Source organism: Apteryx mantelli, chromosome 2 (genome assembly GCF_036417845.1).
Source record: "Apteryx mantelli isolate bAptMan1 chromosome 2, bAptMan1.hap1, whole genome shotgun sequence".
In the NCBI taxonomy this organism is placed as follows: Eukaryota; Metazoa; Chordata; class Aves; order Apterygiformes; family Apterygidae; genus Apteryx; species Apteryx mantelli.
This window is the reverse complement of record NC_089979.1, coordinates 150116555-150131001: the sequence shown is the minus strand read 5'-3', so window position 1 is coordinate 150131001 and position 14447 is coordinate 150116555. Positions and strand designations below refer to the sequence as shown.

The 14447-nt window shown below is 38.9% G+C and overlaps 1 protein-coding gene across 2 annotated transcripts in view; it reads right to left on the bottom strand.

Moving 5' to 3' along the window:
* The window catches only part of KIAA1217 (KIAA1217 ortholog), a 387375-nt gene that overhangs the window by 367308 nt on the left and 5620 nt on the right, over positions 1–14447 (bottom strand). Inside the window, exons 1-3 of one of the 2 annotated variants that reach the window (XM_067291789.1) lie at positions 14123–14185; positions 3228–3446; positions 2245–2359 (exon numbers count right to left, since the gene is read on the bottom strand). In XM_067291789.1, coding sequence (XP_067147890.1) covers positions 2245–2308 — 64 coding nt within the window. In that variant the 5' untranslated portion in view covers positions 2309–2359; positions 3228–3446; positions 14123–14185. Of the gene's footprint in view, positions 1–2244; positions 2360–3227; positions 3447–14122; positions 14186–14447 lie in introns of those variants that run through there. The other variant, XM_067291790.1, reaches the window with a different exon arrangement.

Sequence of the window (14447 nt, the reverse complement as noted above, 5' to 3'; positions counted from 1 at the left end):
GGGAGGGTGTCGAGAGGATGGGACCAGACTCTTTTCAGTGGTGCCCAGCGACAGGACGTGAGGCAATGGGCACAAACTGAAACACAGACAGTTTTGTCTGAACATGAGGAAATACTTTGTGAGGGTGACAGAGCACTGGAACAGGCTGCCCAGAGAGGTTGTGGAGTCTCCTTCTCTGGAGATATTTAAAACACGCCTGGACGCGATCCTGTGCAACGTGCTCTAGGTGACCCTGCTTGAGCAGGGGAGTTGGACTAGATGATCTCCAGAGGTCCCTTCCAACCTCAGCCATTCTGTGATTCTGTGAAAAGTTAAACAGACTGTTACCAGTATATAGATAGTGCTCTCTCCCTCCTGATAGTGATTTCCCAAGCACCCTCACATGAGCATGGGCAATACAACAGCTCATAGTCCTTTACAGTGATAGCAGTCATCTGCCACTGCTGTGTGCCTCGTCTTCCCAAACGGACCACTGAGGAGCTGCCCCAACACACCAACAGCATCCCTCCGCCATCAGATCAATAGGCCACAGTCAGTGCTGTCAAGAATCACCAAAATTTTCCAGCCTGACAAAGTAACTTCTTAGCCCTGATCACTTAAACAGACCTCTCTCAGCCTCTCACACTTGCAGTACCAGTTTGAAGAGGAGGAGGTGGGAATCCAGACACGACACACAGACTGCCACCTCAACCCAGGGCCTCAGGGATAGGAAAGCCATTCCTTCTCCATCATCCCCTCCCAGAAAAGAAAAGTTCAAAGCTGGGCAGCCAGCATGACTGAAAGATCATTTCCTGAGAATCAGATTATTCTTCCAAATCACCAGCATCTTCCCCATTAAGTCAGACCCTGACAATGGCTGTCAACCAAGACATAACTGAGCTTGTACTTGCTTAAGCAACTAAAATAGATAGCAGTCCAGAAATGCAAATATTTGGCCTCAGGAAACTTGGAGAATCAAAATGCATTCTTGTCAGAGACTGAATTAAATCCAAAGGGCAACAGCCCATCAGTAATTTGTGAGTTTTCTAAACTGAAGATATGAAGAAACTTCCCAGCATCAGCCTATGCTACCTACATAAAACAGAATAATTTTTTCTCATCTCAGCCCAGCTTATTCAGACTCCACTCTATCCAAGCAAACTCTCAGACTATGTTCTTTGCCATGCAAAAATAAAAGATAACATTTCCTAGCTTCATTCATGGCTTTCCTTTCTGCCTATATATGCAACTAAAGCAAACAATCAGAAGCCTATCACTACTTTAACTCTCCTCCTCTCCAACATAGGATCCAGCTGTATTAAGTTCTGAAGACTCCCCCTTAGAACCAAGGGACTTCTTGCCAGTGCTATTAAGATAAGGATCTAGGTCCAAATGTCCACAGTTCTGACAACTGATAAATATCCATAGACCCACAACCACAGACACATAAATATTATCTAGATTTATTCATAAAGACTAGCATCATAAGCAGTGTTTGCTGCAGCTCAGCAAGACTCCCTAGCTGACATACTGATCTATACTTTGATAAAAACCAAAGAATGCCCCAATCCCATGGACACTGAAAACAGCCAAATGTCTTTTTTAGAGGGTCAGACAGCAAGTCACAGCTACCCACTACATCTTTGTTTTACAAGCAGGAAATGATTCAGCTGATTCCACATAGAGATTAATTATTCCAAAACAGGTAGCAGGACCTAACAAATCTTAGCAATACACGGCAGATGTGACCAGACATCACAATGTGTGAAGTGCACCAACATTGTTCACAATGGAGAAGGTAACAATTTTCCAGAAATTTACATTATGTTATTTTTAAAAGAGAGGAAAAAGAGGACGTTCAAGATGCACGTCCTCTAAACCACCTTCTCCCACCTCAGTGTTTACCATTCGTATTAAAAAAAAAAGATAACTCACCATCCTAGTAAACATCTCCAACTCCTGCTACGCCCTCTCCATTCACCCAACACCCAGCTAACTCTCCACAGGAATTTGGCTCCCAAGCACATTAAAAATAAAAGAAAATGCATATACAACCATCACCATCCAGCAAACTTTCTTCCAGTATACACAAAACCAGAAGAGCATAATTAAACACACAGGCACACACGAGGAGGGGCATTAAACCAGTGCATATTATCAGGTTGGTTACAGCTCCCTGGAAGGCCACACAAACACAAAACTAGCCCATAGAAGATTTGGGTAGGCAGTGTTTTTTTCAAATCGATGTCGAGGTTTCGCACTTACCCAGGTCCCTACAGGGGAGCACCACGCTCCAGCGGGGTGGCCAGGAAGCTCTGCCATGCGGCATGCCGGGGCATCACAGCACAGCAGCTGCTGGCAAGCCGCGACTTCGGGAAACCTAAAACAGGAAAAAGTAAGTTTACAGTCAACGTGCCGAAGCCCCTTTTGAAACCAGCACTTAACGGCAGTCCACAGACAGCTGCAGCATTGCCACAGTTTTAAACACTGCAAACAACATATAATCAAGGTTGACTAATCAAAAAACTGTTTGCTAAAATGCAATTAAAGCTGGAAGTATGAGCAATTTAACAGTTATACACACCAGAAAATATTGCAATAATCTCAAAACCAAACATTTCTAACCCCATAGAGATGCCCTGCAAGTCATACAATATGATCAAAGCCTTCTAGTACTTGTTAGCAAACACAATGGGAGCTGTCCTTCAATATTTTGTCACAAGGCAGAGTTGACATATATGCCTGAAGTAATTGCAAACTTTGTGCATTTGTAATGATTTTGTGAGAGATAACCCATGTCTATAATATTTTTCAGCTTTATTTTGCCAATATCCATTTCCAAACTCCACCCAGTTGTATGTTACTTTTAGTCATTTCAAATAAAAGTTTGTATCTAAATACAAGAAGGCCAAAGAGAACGCTAACATGTTTTCAACGATTTGAGAGCAACAGCATGAGTTTAGAAATTAACACAGTGCAATTCAGGTTAAAGTTTGTTACGCCTCAAAACAATGAGCATTGTCAAAAGCGTACCAAACAATTCATTTGGGTCTACTGGAACTCTGAATTATAATCACGCAATTTTCACTTCAATTTACATCTGACAGTGGTTGAAGTGTCATTTCCCAAACTTAAGGCCAATAGACCGTTACCAACCCACAAAACTTTCTGAATATCACCACGTACCCTCTCTTTAAACTTTAAAATGAAAACATTTTTGAGAGCATTGTTGAATAGTAGGGAATCACCAGTGATGAGCTGATCATATCTGAAAACCATTGGTTGCATTAGCATGCCTCGAAGTACTCAAAGAGAAAGCAAAATCTAGGATCTGAGTGTCCTTCAGCAGCACTCCTTGCTCCGGTTTCCCAGCAATACAGAACGGCACTTGGAAGACACTTGTTCATTGCCTCTAACATCTGAGCCGGGAAGCACTAGTGGCATTTTTCAGAACAAGCCCAGACAATCTGCTAATGAGAAAGATAGATTGATTCACGTCTAGGATTTAGAACGTTGATATACTTGAACACATACAGGTAAACGAGCCAGGAGGAATGGGAGCCAGAAAGGACTGCTGGTTTTATTTCTTCCTAATTGAGAATGGCAGCGTTGCCTATTTAAACTAGAATGTAGCCTATATAAACATAACAATTGACATAATGAAAATCTTTTGCATAGGCTATATTTGAAGAAATTAGGTTAATTTTCACTATGAGGTTTGAAGAGATTTTCTGGTAAAATCTCAGAAAAATAGTCTTTATTTAAACATTGCTATAGTTTGAGAACACAGTTCATTCTTTACACAGAAGAGAAGAGGCTAAATTGCTCAAGCACAAAAGATAACACAAATTCAATGACAGAATTGTGCCCAGCAACTCTGTAATAATTGCATACAGAACACAAACATGCTTTGTTGAGAACTTATAATATCTAATCAACAATAATTGTAAATTTTATTTTCCATTTGCAAATTACCAAGGGAGCTAACTAAAGAACAGGGGATGTAAAATAATATTCTAGCTGGGGTTAGTTTGTTAACACATAAGCCTCTACCCACCCCTTCCATAATGCCTGCAAGGCTATTCTAATTCTGAACTTATTTTTAATTGTTTACTTCTCTTTGAAGGTGTTTCAACCACACTGTGAGCAATGCTCTTAGGAATTCTCAGCTCTGTGGTACTTTTCTAAACAGTTATTTTACATCACCTACAAATTTAGATACTGAGATCTAGTTTTTCTGCTCATGTATATCTCTGTTTTTGAAGAAGGTCAATAATTTCAGTAAGTGACATTTGGAAGTTTTAAATCTAGAAAACACTTTTTATAGGTTTGTTGTTTTCTCAGATAACCTTGTTTTGGAGTAGAGATAACCTTATTATCTCTACTCACACTTCTCTACCAGTCCAGTTCCTGACCAGCCCTGTTTAATCACGCAGACACACGGGTGAACACAGCAGTTCTCTGCCGTTGACGAAGGATGTTTGCTCAGCACGGAAAATGACCCAGAGGAGCCAGCTTCGCCCCTCCACAGTCCACGTCTCTCCGTTATATGGTTCATCCCTAAGGCAAGTGGATGGGGTAATTCAAATCCCTCTCCAAACTTTCCTCTGCTAACACTTATTTTTCAAATTCACATGTACTTATCTCCATTCTGATTTTCACTGCCAACACCTTCCAAAACACTACAGTACTAAAGATGCTGGAAGCAGGCGGCACTGCAGGAGAAAGTGGATGGCAGTCATCTCATGCGAAGCATCCAAAAACCATAGAAATTATTGTTTAAGGGAAAGTTATGACATTGTTCCATGTTGTGCTTTCCTTATGACAGCATTTAGCTACGTTTTGCCAAGTATTAAGGTTCTACAGTGACAAGGACTCTTTGGTAAGAGCACAGGCAGTGCACAGCATAGCAGAAACCTTTTTGCCCCACATTGCAGTAATGAAGGCAGACCTTATTTCAGTGAATGAAAAGTGTTGTCAGTTATATCTGCACACTGACCTATCCAAAACTAACTATAATTTAAAGAGGTAATGATATAAGGGGAAAAACAAATATACTGTCCTGCCATATAAACAAGTATTTTCTATACTGGGCTTCTTCAAGACCAGTGGTAAAGTGAGCCAATACCCTGCTTTTAACAGCCCTGTTGCAAGCACCACACTGAGCTCATTGAAGACGCAGAGACAAAGGAGGAGGAGAAGTTAGAAATTCACTCCATGTCACAGTATTTTGAGAAATAATTTATAGCTGGGATGGAAGGGAAACAATAGTTGTTAAAGAATTAAGCCACAATTGACAAACTTGTTGACCCAAGTAGTCTTCTTGTGTTCAAAGAAAGCATTTTCAGGTTGTTTAAAAAAGTAACATAATGGAAAACAAAGAAATGTCTTTTTTTTGAAAACAGCAACTGACAATTTTACACAATAAGGAAACGTTATTATATAGTAACAAGTGCAATATCAGCAATACGCTTTTCCCCTAAAGTTAGCATATTAACACTGACAGAGATTATCTTTGTTCTCTATTAATCTGCATTCTTTACAGATGGCTATTTATAAAAATTAAGCATGAAGCTGAAAGGTTATCTATGGCCATATTAGCAAACATCTGTTTGTGATTCTGATTTCATGTTTGCATGCTATTCTTGGAAAAGCAACCATTTTCAAAAAGTGCCAGATGTGACCAAGTGTTCTTAATCATAAAGTGTTCATTTTAGGAAGATAAAAGTTCAGTGAAAAAGCAGAGCCAGGATGGAAACCATATTCTCTGAAGACAACCAAGCAACTGTCTTATACTGTTGCTGCCCCTGAATACTCCAGGGGAAAAGTGTTTCTGAAGGAGAGGGGGGGAAAAAGAAAAAGAAAAAGAAAAAAAAGCAGTTTATTTAGTATGCCACTACAGATAATTATTCTTCATTTTAAATATGAGACACACAAAGCAATAAACATGAACTCAGTTTTGACTTAAAAGCAGAGATGTTATACATTACATGAAACCAACAGCTTTTTACCATCAATCACACAGTGAGATTTACAGGGTACCCTTTAATCTCAAGTGGCAGGAGGTCAAATAGGATATAAGCAACAAAGTGAATTCAGGGATCTTCACTCACCCCCGAGGTGACCTCACCAAAATTCCACATTATCTGCAACAGCGAAGAAATGGTTACTTTGAGGCTGGGAAGGTGTTTCAGGAAGAAGGTTCTTGAGGGAGGCTATATGAGGAAATTAATGCACACTGAACCAAGAGGGGAGGTTAAATCTTTCTTATAGCCTCGTTATGGTTAACCTAGTTCCTAAAAAAAAAGTTTCTGCACCTTCAAAATATTTGCTCGTTATGTTTGATAACTATGTTCTGTGTGTGAATAAGAGCATACAATACTGTTAAACCAAAAGAAATATCTAGATAAAGGGTTAATATGCTTTGATTTTGTATTGCAACACAAATGTATACATGTATTCATATAGCTATATACAGATGTATCTTACTCCTCTCTGTTTATAAACTATCACAGACTTTCTTTGCACAGAGAGAGCTTCTGAAGTTAAAGAGAAAAAAACATAAAAATGAAATATCAGAGTGAAAGACTATGAACTGGGCTGCCAGCACTTATTGGCCTCATTTGGGGAATTTCTTACAAACTGTCTTTTTAAATAAAGGTCCTGAAAAAAAGTAATATACGGTAGTTCAGAATACCTCTGCTAGGTTTAAAAATTATTCTTCTGGTGAAGCACTTGTGCAAAATTCTTCAGGGAGCAACACACTTCACTTACGTCCCTAATAAATTTTCAGAGGAACACAATACCATGTAAAGATTCAAGGACATTTATTGAAGTAGCTCAGCTTATTTCTCAAATATTGCATAACAAGAAAATGATGCACTCCCCATCTTATCTTCTGCCTGCAGTTCTTCTAATTTTTTTTTTAATTAGTTCATAGATTTAATTTAATCCCAAACTGGATAGATGGCAACTCTCATAACATTTAAAGTAATACTATAAGGGACAATCACCGACCTGCATTATTAATTGATGCTACTCATACAACCTTTTATGTGAGGAACAGTGATTATCACAAATCCCAAGTACTGAAAAGTCAGAAATTACCTGCTTACCTGAAATTGTTTGGTCTGGAAAACTATTTTTTTTTTAATGTAATCTATCCAAATCTAAATTTAAACATTTTCATGTTCTAATGGCTGGGGCATTCACCAAATACATGATTCATATTTTGAATATTTTTCTATTGGAAAAAATATTTCTTAAATAAAAATGAAAATTCTCATATGACATGGCTCTTAGAGCTAGAGCTTCACAACTTAAAATGTTAAAAACCTCATAACAACACTGAGTTAGAATCCTGTAGTATGGATCTCCTTTGGAATTTTTAAAATTGAACTAGACAAAAAAAAAAAAGATGGCCACATTCTTCAGATTATTTTATACATTTCCTATTACTCTCTCACTGCATATCCCATTCCTCTTGAAAACACTCACCTTCTGATGTACTTGGAATCTAGAAGCTTTCTGACCCAAACATTTATCAAATTACTGTTTTTCTCCTACATGATTAACACACCAGTCTTTTGGTAGGAACCAGAGATCCCAATAATCTCATAGTTGCTTATGTCGTCTAACTCCTTGATATGGGAAACAAATATACAGATAGGGAAAACGGAAGATTAATTTTAAATAAGAAAATTTCAACACTGATGTATGCTCAAGATTTTGGGGCACATCAAGAAAATGCAAAAAAAAAATAGAAATATGGCTATTCAAAAATTACTAGGAATTTTGCATTGAAAACATTAACATATTTTGAAGTTTTGTTTTTAAGAAAAGTAAAATTCAGCTTCTTTTCATAAAGTTACTTTCCCTCTGCCAAGGCAGTGCCAGTATGTGTTCCTAAATGAGATGACAGCAAAGAATGAAGCGAACAGCATGAGTCAGAAAAACTAAACATTAATTTAACAGTGACTAAATAGATTATCAATTAAATTCAAAATTTTTAAACTCCTTTGCACACCTCAAACAATATGAACCACCCTGTACTTTTACCACTCAGCAATGTTTCACACACTTTGCTTTTTAATCTCTTGCCCCATTAGTTCACGCATGTTTTTAGACCCAGTTTAAGGCTCCCAGAAGGGACCATACGACCCCCCAGGGAAGCCCCTCGGAGACACGGGGGTTTGGCTCGCTCCAGCAGGGAGAGGAGCCCCAGGGCTCGCAGGAAGCCCCTCCGAGGTGCTGCCCATTGCCCCAGCTAACGGCCCCTGCTCTTCTATTCTGGGCGCTAGAAAAGGATCTTGGTTTGGATATTTATTTTAGCTTTTGGGTACCAGAAAAGATTTCTCCCCCACCAATACAATGGGCAGGGTAAAATGTGTATTTTTTTCCCCTCTTTGCCTTCTCCTTAAGAGGCATGAGAATTCACACGGGGGGTTAATGTCGCAAAAAAATGCAACCAAATACACAAGAAGTAGGTCTGAGAGCTCCCTGGCATGCAGGAGGCTCTTCTGAGGGAGGAATTGTGGCACATGAAGCTTAATTTAATTAAACATCCCTCCCATCAATGGGCCAACCTGAAGTCATGCCTGCAGCCACAAAATGAAATTCAAAGCTCTCCTTAAGCTACCTACACTGGAGAACTGACCTGGCAACAACTCAAGGGCTTTTCCTGGGACAAACAAGGACGATGATAAGATAGAGAAATGTAGAAACAAATATGGCAGCACTAAAGCAAAGACAGACAGAGAAATAGAAACATCAGAGGTCATCCATTTAACAAAAAAAAAAAAACAGTCATACCTGAAATCCTTCCAAGTCTCTTCAGCAACAATGTGTGGTTTTGTAAACAAAAGTAGCTCTTAACATACTTTCCCACTTGAAATGGATTCCTCCATATGGAAGAGTAAAGCAGACTGGCTTGATTTCTGGATATAAGATGGCATCCAACTGCTGTTCCTTATACACTTCTGCACCCTTAACATCATTTCAGGCATGAGCAGAAGGACCCTACACACCAGGCAGAGGTGCGAGTATCACATGCGCACACTCATGCACACAGAAGTGGCACATATTAGCTACCATTTTATTATATTAGCACACAAACATCTGCATTTCTCTATGGTGCTTTGAAATTAGAAAAATGCCTGAAAAAGAACTGCTTTCAACAATCATATAAGCTCTAGAGCTATTACAACTCATCCATTTTATGTCTTCGTTATTCCTTAAAATTCTCCTCGATAAAAGAGTACCTTCACTAAAGTCATCTTTCATAGGAAATCAAAGCAGGAAGATAAACAAGTCCAAAACTAGGGTCCCCCTCCTCAGCCTTTCAGAGAAAAAAAAATGCATGAAGACTTATTTTTTTCCATTCAGGATTGTTTCTGCCTAGCATATTGCACTGATAAGGAGAAAGAATAAATGAAGCTAGTGTTTAAAATATTTACATTACTGTATTTCATATCTGATATCTTAATAATCTTCAGCTTACTCAGTGCCCTTTACAGATATTTGTTCAGAATTTTTAAAATGTCAACCATAAAAATAGAACTAGTTAGAAAAAGTAAAATTTTATCATTCATTAAAAGAAATCTGAGATATGCCGGCAGACTGCACAAGAAAGAGCCTCTTGTTCTTGCCCTGCACACAATGCCGCACATAACCTTCCAGATTCTGCTGGATGAACAAAATAGCATTGATCCCAGAGCACTGCAAAACCAGGCCTCGCAAATAAGAGAGTGAAGCTACAGATGTCCTGCAAAGGACAAATCCTGCCTTGCACACTCAGCCAAGCTGGTGAGGGATGTGGTGGGGAACAGGACGTCTCCCTACCGTCCCACGCTCAATGGGAGAGAGGCCCCCACGAGTCACGCTGAGCTCACTGTGCTCCCTCCTGTGGTGGCACAAGGATTTTAGCAGCAGCAGAGCATACTTAAATTTAGTTTTCTTACTACATAAATTCTTACTTTAAAGGAGCACAAGATGCAAAACTCTTCCCCATGCAATAGATCTCAAGGTCCAGCTTCGATTTAATCCTACGCCCCTCAGCGCTGCAGAAGTGTGCTGTTTGTCTTCTAAGTCCTCCTGCAACCACAATGAATTTGGGCAGGATTTGCTCCTTCAGAAGCAAAGAAATTTAAAACAATTCATTGCTTTGCTGGATGCTAGTGAATGGTCTAATTTATTGTGAATGATATAAAGCATTCAGAGGTCTGTTCTTTATTGAGCGATCCAGAGACCAAGTTCTGTGCCAGACATCATAAGGAGAATCCCATAAAAGAATTGGTTACAAGACTTGCGTTATCAAATTACAAAAGTACAGTAGTAATAAGATCTTAATGTCTACCCATGGAGATATTTTACACTTGGTTTAAAAAAAAAAAAAAAGGAAAAATCAGTAAATCTGGACCTACAAATAACCAAAAAAGGCACAATGACATTTGCCAGGTAGACACGTAAGAAACATTTCTCATATGTAAGAGATGCACATTTTAACTTAAAACAGAATTAATGTTTGCTGCATAATTTGAAAACTCTTAGATGGTCATATTGTGTTTGCAGTAAGAACCTCAGAAACTAATAAATTGTCATAGGCTGTTAGACTACTAAAACAGTACAACTACAGTCAAATAATTCCAGTACATGCTGCTCCTCTGATAACATTAAAATAAACATTGAAAGGAAGAATCTCCAACATCTAGGCTTTGTCTGCCTCTGAATTTTTGCCCTTTTCCATCACTGAGCTCTATCCACTAGAGCAGCAAGAGAAGTGCAGACACGAGGCAGCGTGCAACCGCTGGCTTTTCAACAGCTTCATCGTTTACCTGCTTTGAGATAGTTAATGATGCTTATTAGAATGCTGACAGCTGATGTTTCCACCGTTAATACCATTAGTGAAAACTGCAGCAGTGAGAAACTGAATAACAACATAGATAAAGCCTGGGAGACTGGCACTTGTTGGTCTATTTTTCTCATTGTTGTCACCAAAATGAGAAAAGAAAGAGCTTTGTGCTTTTTCCAACCCCATGAATCTTGAAATCTGTTCATCCAACTGCAGAGTTTCAACACAAGGCATGTACATGGCCCTCTGCAACTTAGTGGCCGAGATCCTAGGAAGTAGGAGACAAGGGCTTAAACCTACCTAGCTGATGTATTTCCCATTTTCAAACCAAGTGAACTGAACACAGTTGTCACACAGAAAAAGTGAATATTACCACCATTAATTATGCTTTCCTCTGGTCTTGTTAGAAAAGGAAAGAACAAGCCACACACTTCTTTGCAAGGATAGTGGAGGACACTGGAGGAGACAAAGCTGGAAGCCAAGCGGAAAGAAGCACAGGCCAATAGACCAAACAGAAATGTGAACATATTTGCATGCTTACACCTTCAACCCTGGCATATTCTTAGGAGGACTAACCAATTTTGCATCATCACTTGGCATGCTAACACTTGCTAACATTGTCTAAGCTAGACTGCTGGAGGTGCAAACTATCCCCTGAAAAGTAGTATTACTCTAAATCACCACTCACATGACACCTACTGCATAAGAACTGCTAGTCCATTTGAAGGCAACAACATACAAGTTACACTTAAAACACTCCTGCAAGTGCTTCCAACTAAGCTGCTTGTATTTGACCTAAAATGACCTGAAAAATTCATAATCAGGTACCATGTTTCAAATGAGCAGAGGTAAGTTAACAGCTAACCCTTGGCTTTTCTGGATGCACAACATGAAGTGACAAAGTTTTGGGACTAGGTCCTGGTCTTGGCCTCACATAATACTTTACAAATGCTAGACTTTGGACTTCTCACACACCAGAATACTTGGCATTACCTCAAATGCCTAAGCTCCATGAAGACAGATTATTAAACATAACCCCGCACTCAGCATTTCCAAACTTTGTGCCTCCTCCCACAAGAAGGGGGAATTGTAGCATGTTTTCTGAGGCACTCGGCTTCTCTGTATACAAAAGAAACAGTCCAAACCCTCAACTGAAACACCTAAGTCAGGGACTTGTCTCTCTTCTTCTAAAGTTAAATTGCAAAAACCCCGGTTAGGTGTTACAAACAATGAAGGCAAGATCTAACACAGAAGCATAGACCGGCCACACAGCTTGGAAAGAACCCGTGAATTTTTGCACCATGAGGACAGTCAGGCTGTGGCACAGGTTGCTCTGGGAGGTTGTGCAGTCTTTGTCCTCGGAAGTTTTCAAGACACGGCTGGATGACGCCCTGAACAATCTGGTCTGACCTCATAGCTGACCCTGCTTTGAGCAGGAGGTTGGACTAGAGACCTCCTGAGGTCCCTTCCGGCCTTACAAATTTCTACATGCCTCAATATGTAGTGCAATTGGATCTTGATGCTATTTTAGCCTCTGGAAGATACTATTATGGAGTTATTAAACACAGATTAATAAGAGCTGATTCCATGAATAAAACTTTGTAATTTCCCATTTTTTCCAAAGTTCCAATTTCGCCCAAAATATTCTTTATTACTGGGAGGAGTAAAGCAAATAACTCTGAAAGCAAGTATCAGCTGGATACTGCTATTCATTGGTATGAGTCTTACTAAATGAAAACTGAATAGGATGAAGCAAGATGCTTGAAAAATAATTTATGTATAAAATATGCCTTGTCTTCATCCAGCTTTTGCCTAACCCCAAATAAAATAATGAACTGTTCCTACTGGAAACCAACCAGATAATAGACGACAACTTTTTTCTTTTCTTTTCAAGAGCAGAAAAACATTTTTGTTTGCAAAAATCATGAAACTATGGATGAGATTTCATGATTTTATGATAAACATTAACTTTTCTAAATAAAAAAAAGACTGCATTCATTTAAAGTCTCATATTAGGGAAACAATGTTGCCTTTATATGGATATCTATTACATCCTAGCTGAATTTCAATAATCAATTGTAATTCAGCACCATATCATCTATTTATATCCGCTGCTCTCAGCCAACTGCAAATTGCTGCATGCTCTTGAAAAGTTTGGCCAGGATTTCAGCATAGTTGGCAAATGCAAGCTGGCAAGGTCTTAGCCAATTAAATCTTTATAATGACTATACCGCCACATACAAGACTGCTAGAAACAGGACTGGACAAAGTAAAAATCTTACATTCATGCCTATTATACATGACTCCTTCACGCTCTCTCCAGTTCTGCTCCATTGATACTGCAGTAGCATACTGCGACTATCCTAGCAGTCTTTACACTGAATGAGATGTTTAATAAGCACTAGCTCCACATTCCAATTAGTGTTAAAAGAGGATTATCCATATTAAAATATTATTTATAAGAACAAGTGTTACAAAGGAAAGCATGTCCTCACTAGATGCATGAATGTTCAGCTGAAGTGCTAATTACATACTCCATGACTAAGTAACAAATACATATAATCCATCCTTAAGGATTCCAAAAGATGGATAATTCTACAAAACTTTTTCCAAGAAGCATTTCCAAGTAGCATCCATAGATAGTCACAGCAATAATGGATAGAAAGTCTTTCCTAATCACAGATTTTAGACTCTTGCCAGACAGAATGCAGAGTTTCCAAGATAGGAAGGACTCACCATTATTAAAGCAATACTCATTCAGTCTTAACTATCTTAACAGCGCATGTTCTGTTTTACGTGGTCCCAAGGGAATCCTGTCGTTTTTCCCATGTAGTTCCCTGTAGTTTTTTGGAATCCCCCTATCCAACAGCAACATAACGCTGAATTACAATATGCTTATAGAATGTTCTATTTCTGCAGAGTAACTGTTTTTATTATTTTGTGCAAAACTTCAGGAAGAAGTTTGAAAATCAGCAAACAGCATGTCAATGATTAAAAAAAAAAACTGCTACATTTCACTTTCAAGAACATTCCTAGGCCAAGATGCTATACACAATTCATAAGTTTCTAGAACATTTATCAAGTACATAATTATAAGTAGTCTTGCATATTATGCTGTATATTATACCTGAATTATGCAGCAAGACTTATGATCTATGCAACATAGTTTCAGGGATTCTAAGGAAAGTAAGGAATTATGTAGCAATGTTAGTCATGCAGTAACTCATTTCACAACCTGCAAGGTTTTGGAAATTCTAAGAACACATCACAAATTGAAAATAAGTAAATAAATACATATTTTGTTTGTTCCACAGCAGATCACATCATCTCCTGAGACTTGCGCTAGAGAGGCCTGTTTGAACTGTGAATCCAGACACAGGAACTGAAGAAAAGAGTACACACAGGCTGGGATTGCGCTGATGTCACACCTGGAGAGGAAAGAAAAGGAGGAGAAGGTGTCCAGGACTCCCAAACCCATCAAGAATAATGTTCGATTCTTCCAGGGTTAAGGGGTCCAATAACCAGTCGCACAAACTCACAGCGTAGGAGAAGAATGCTTCGCTCACGTGGCATGTCCCAAAAAGTGAAGAAAAGATTGGCTTGGCAAGCTGCTGAGCTC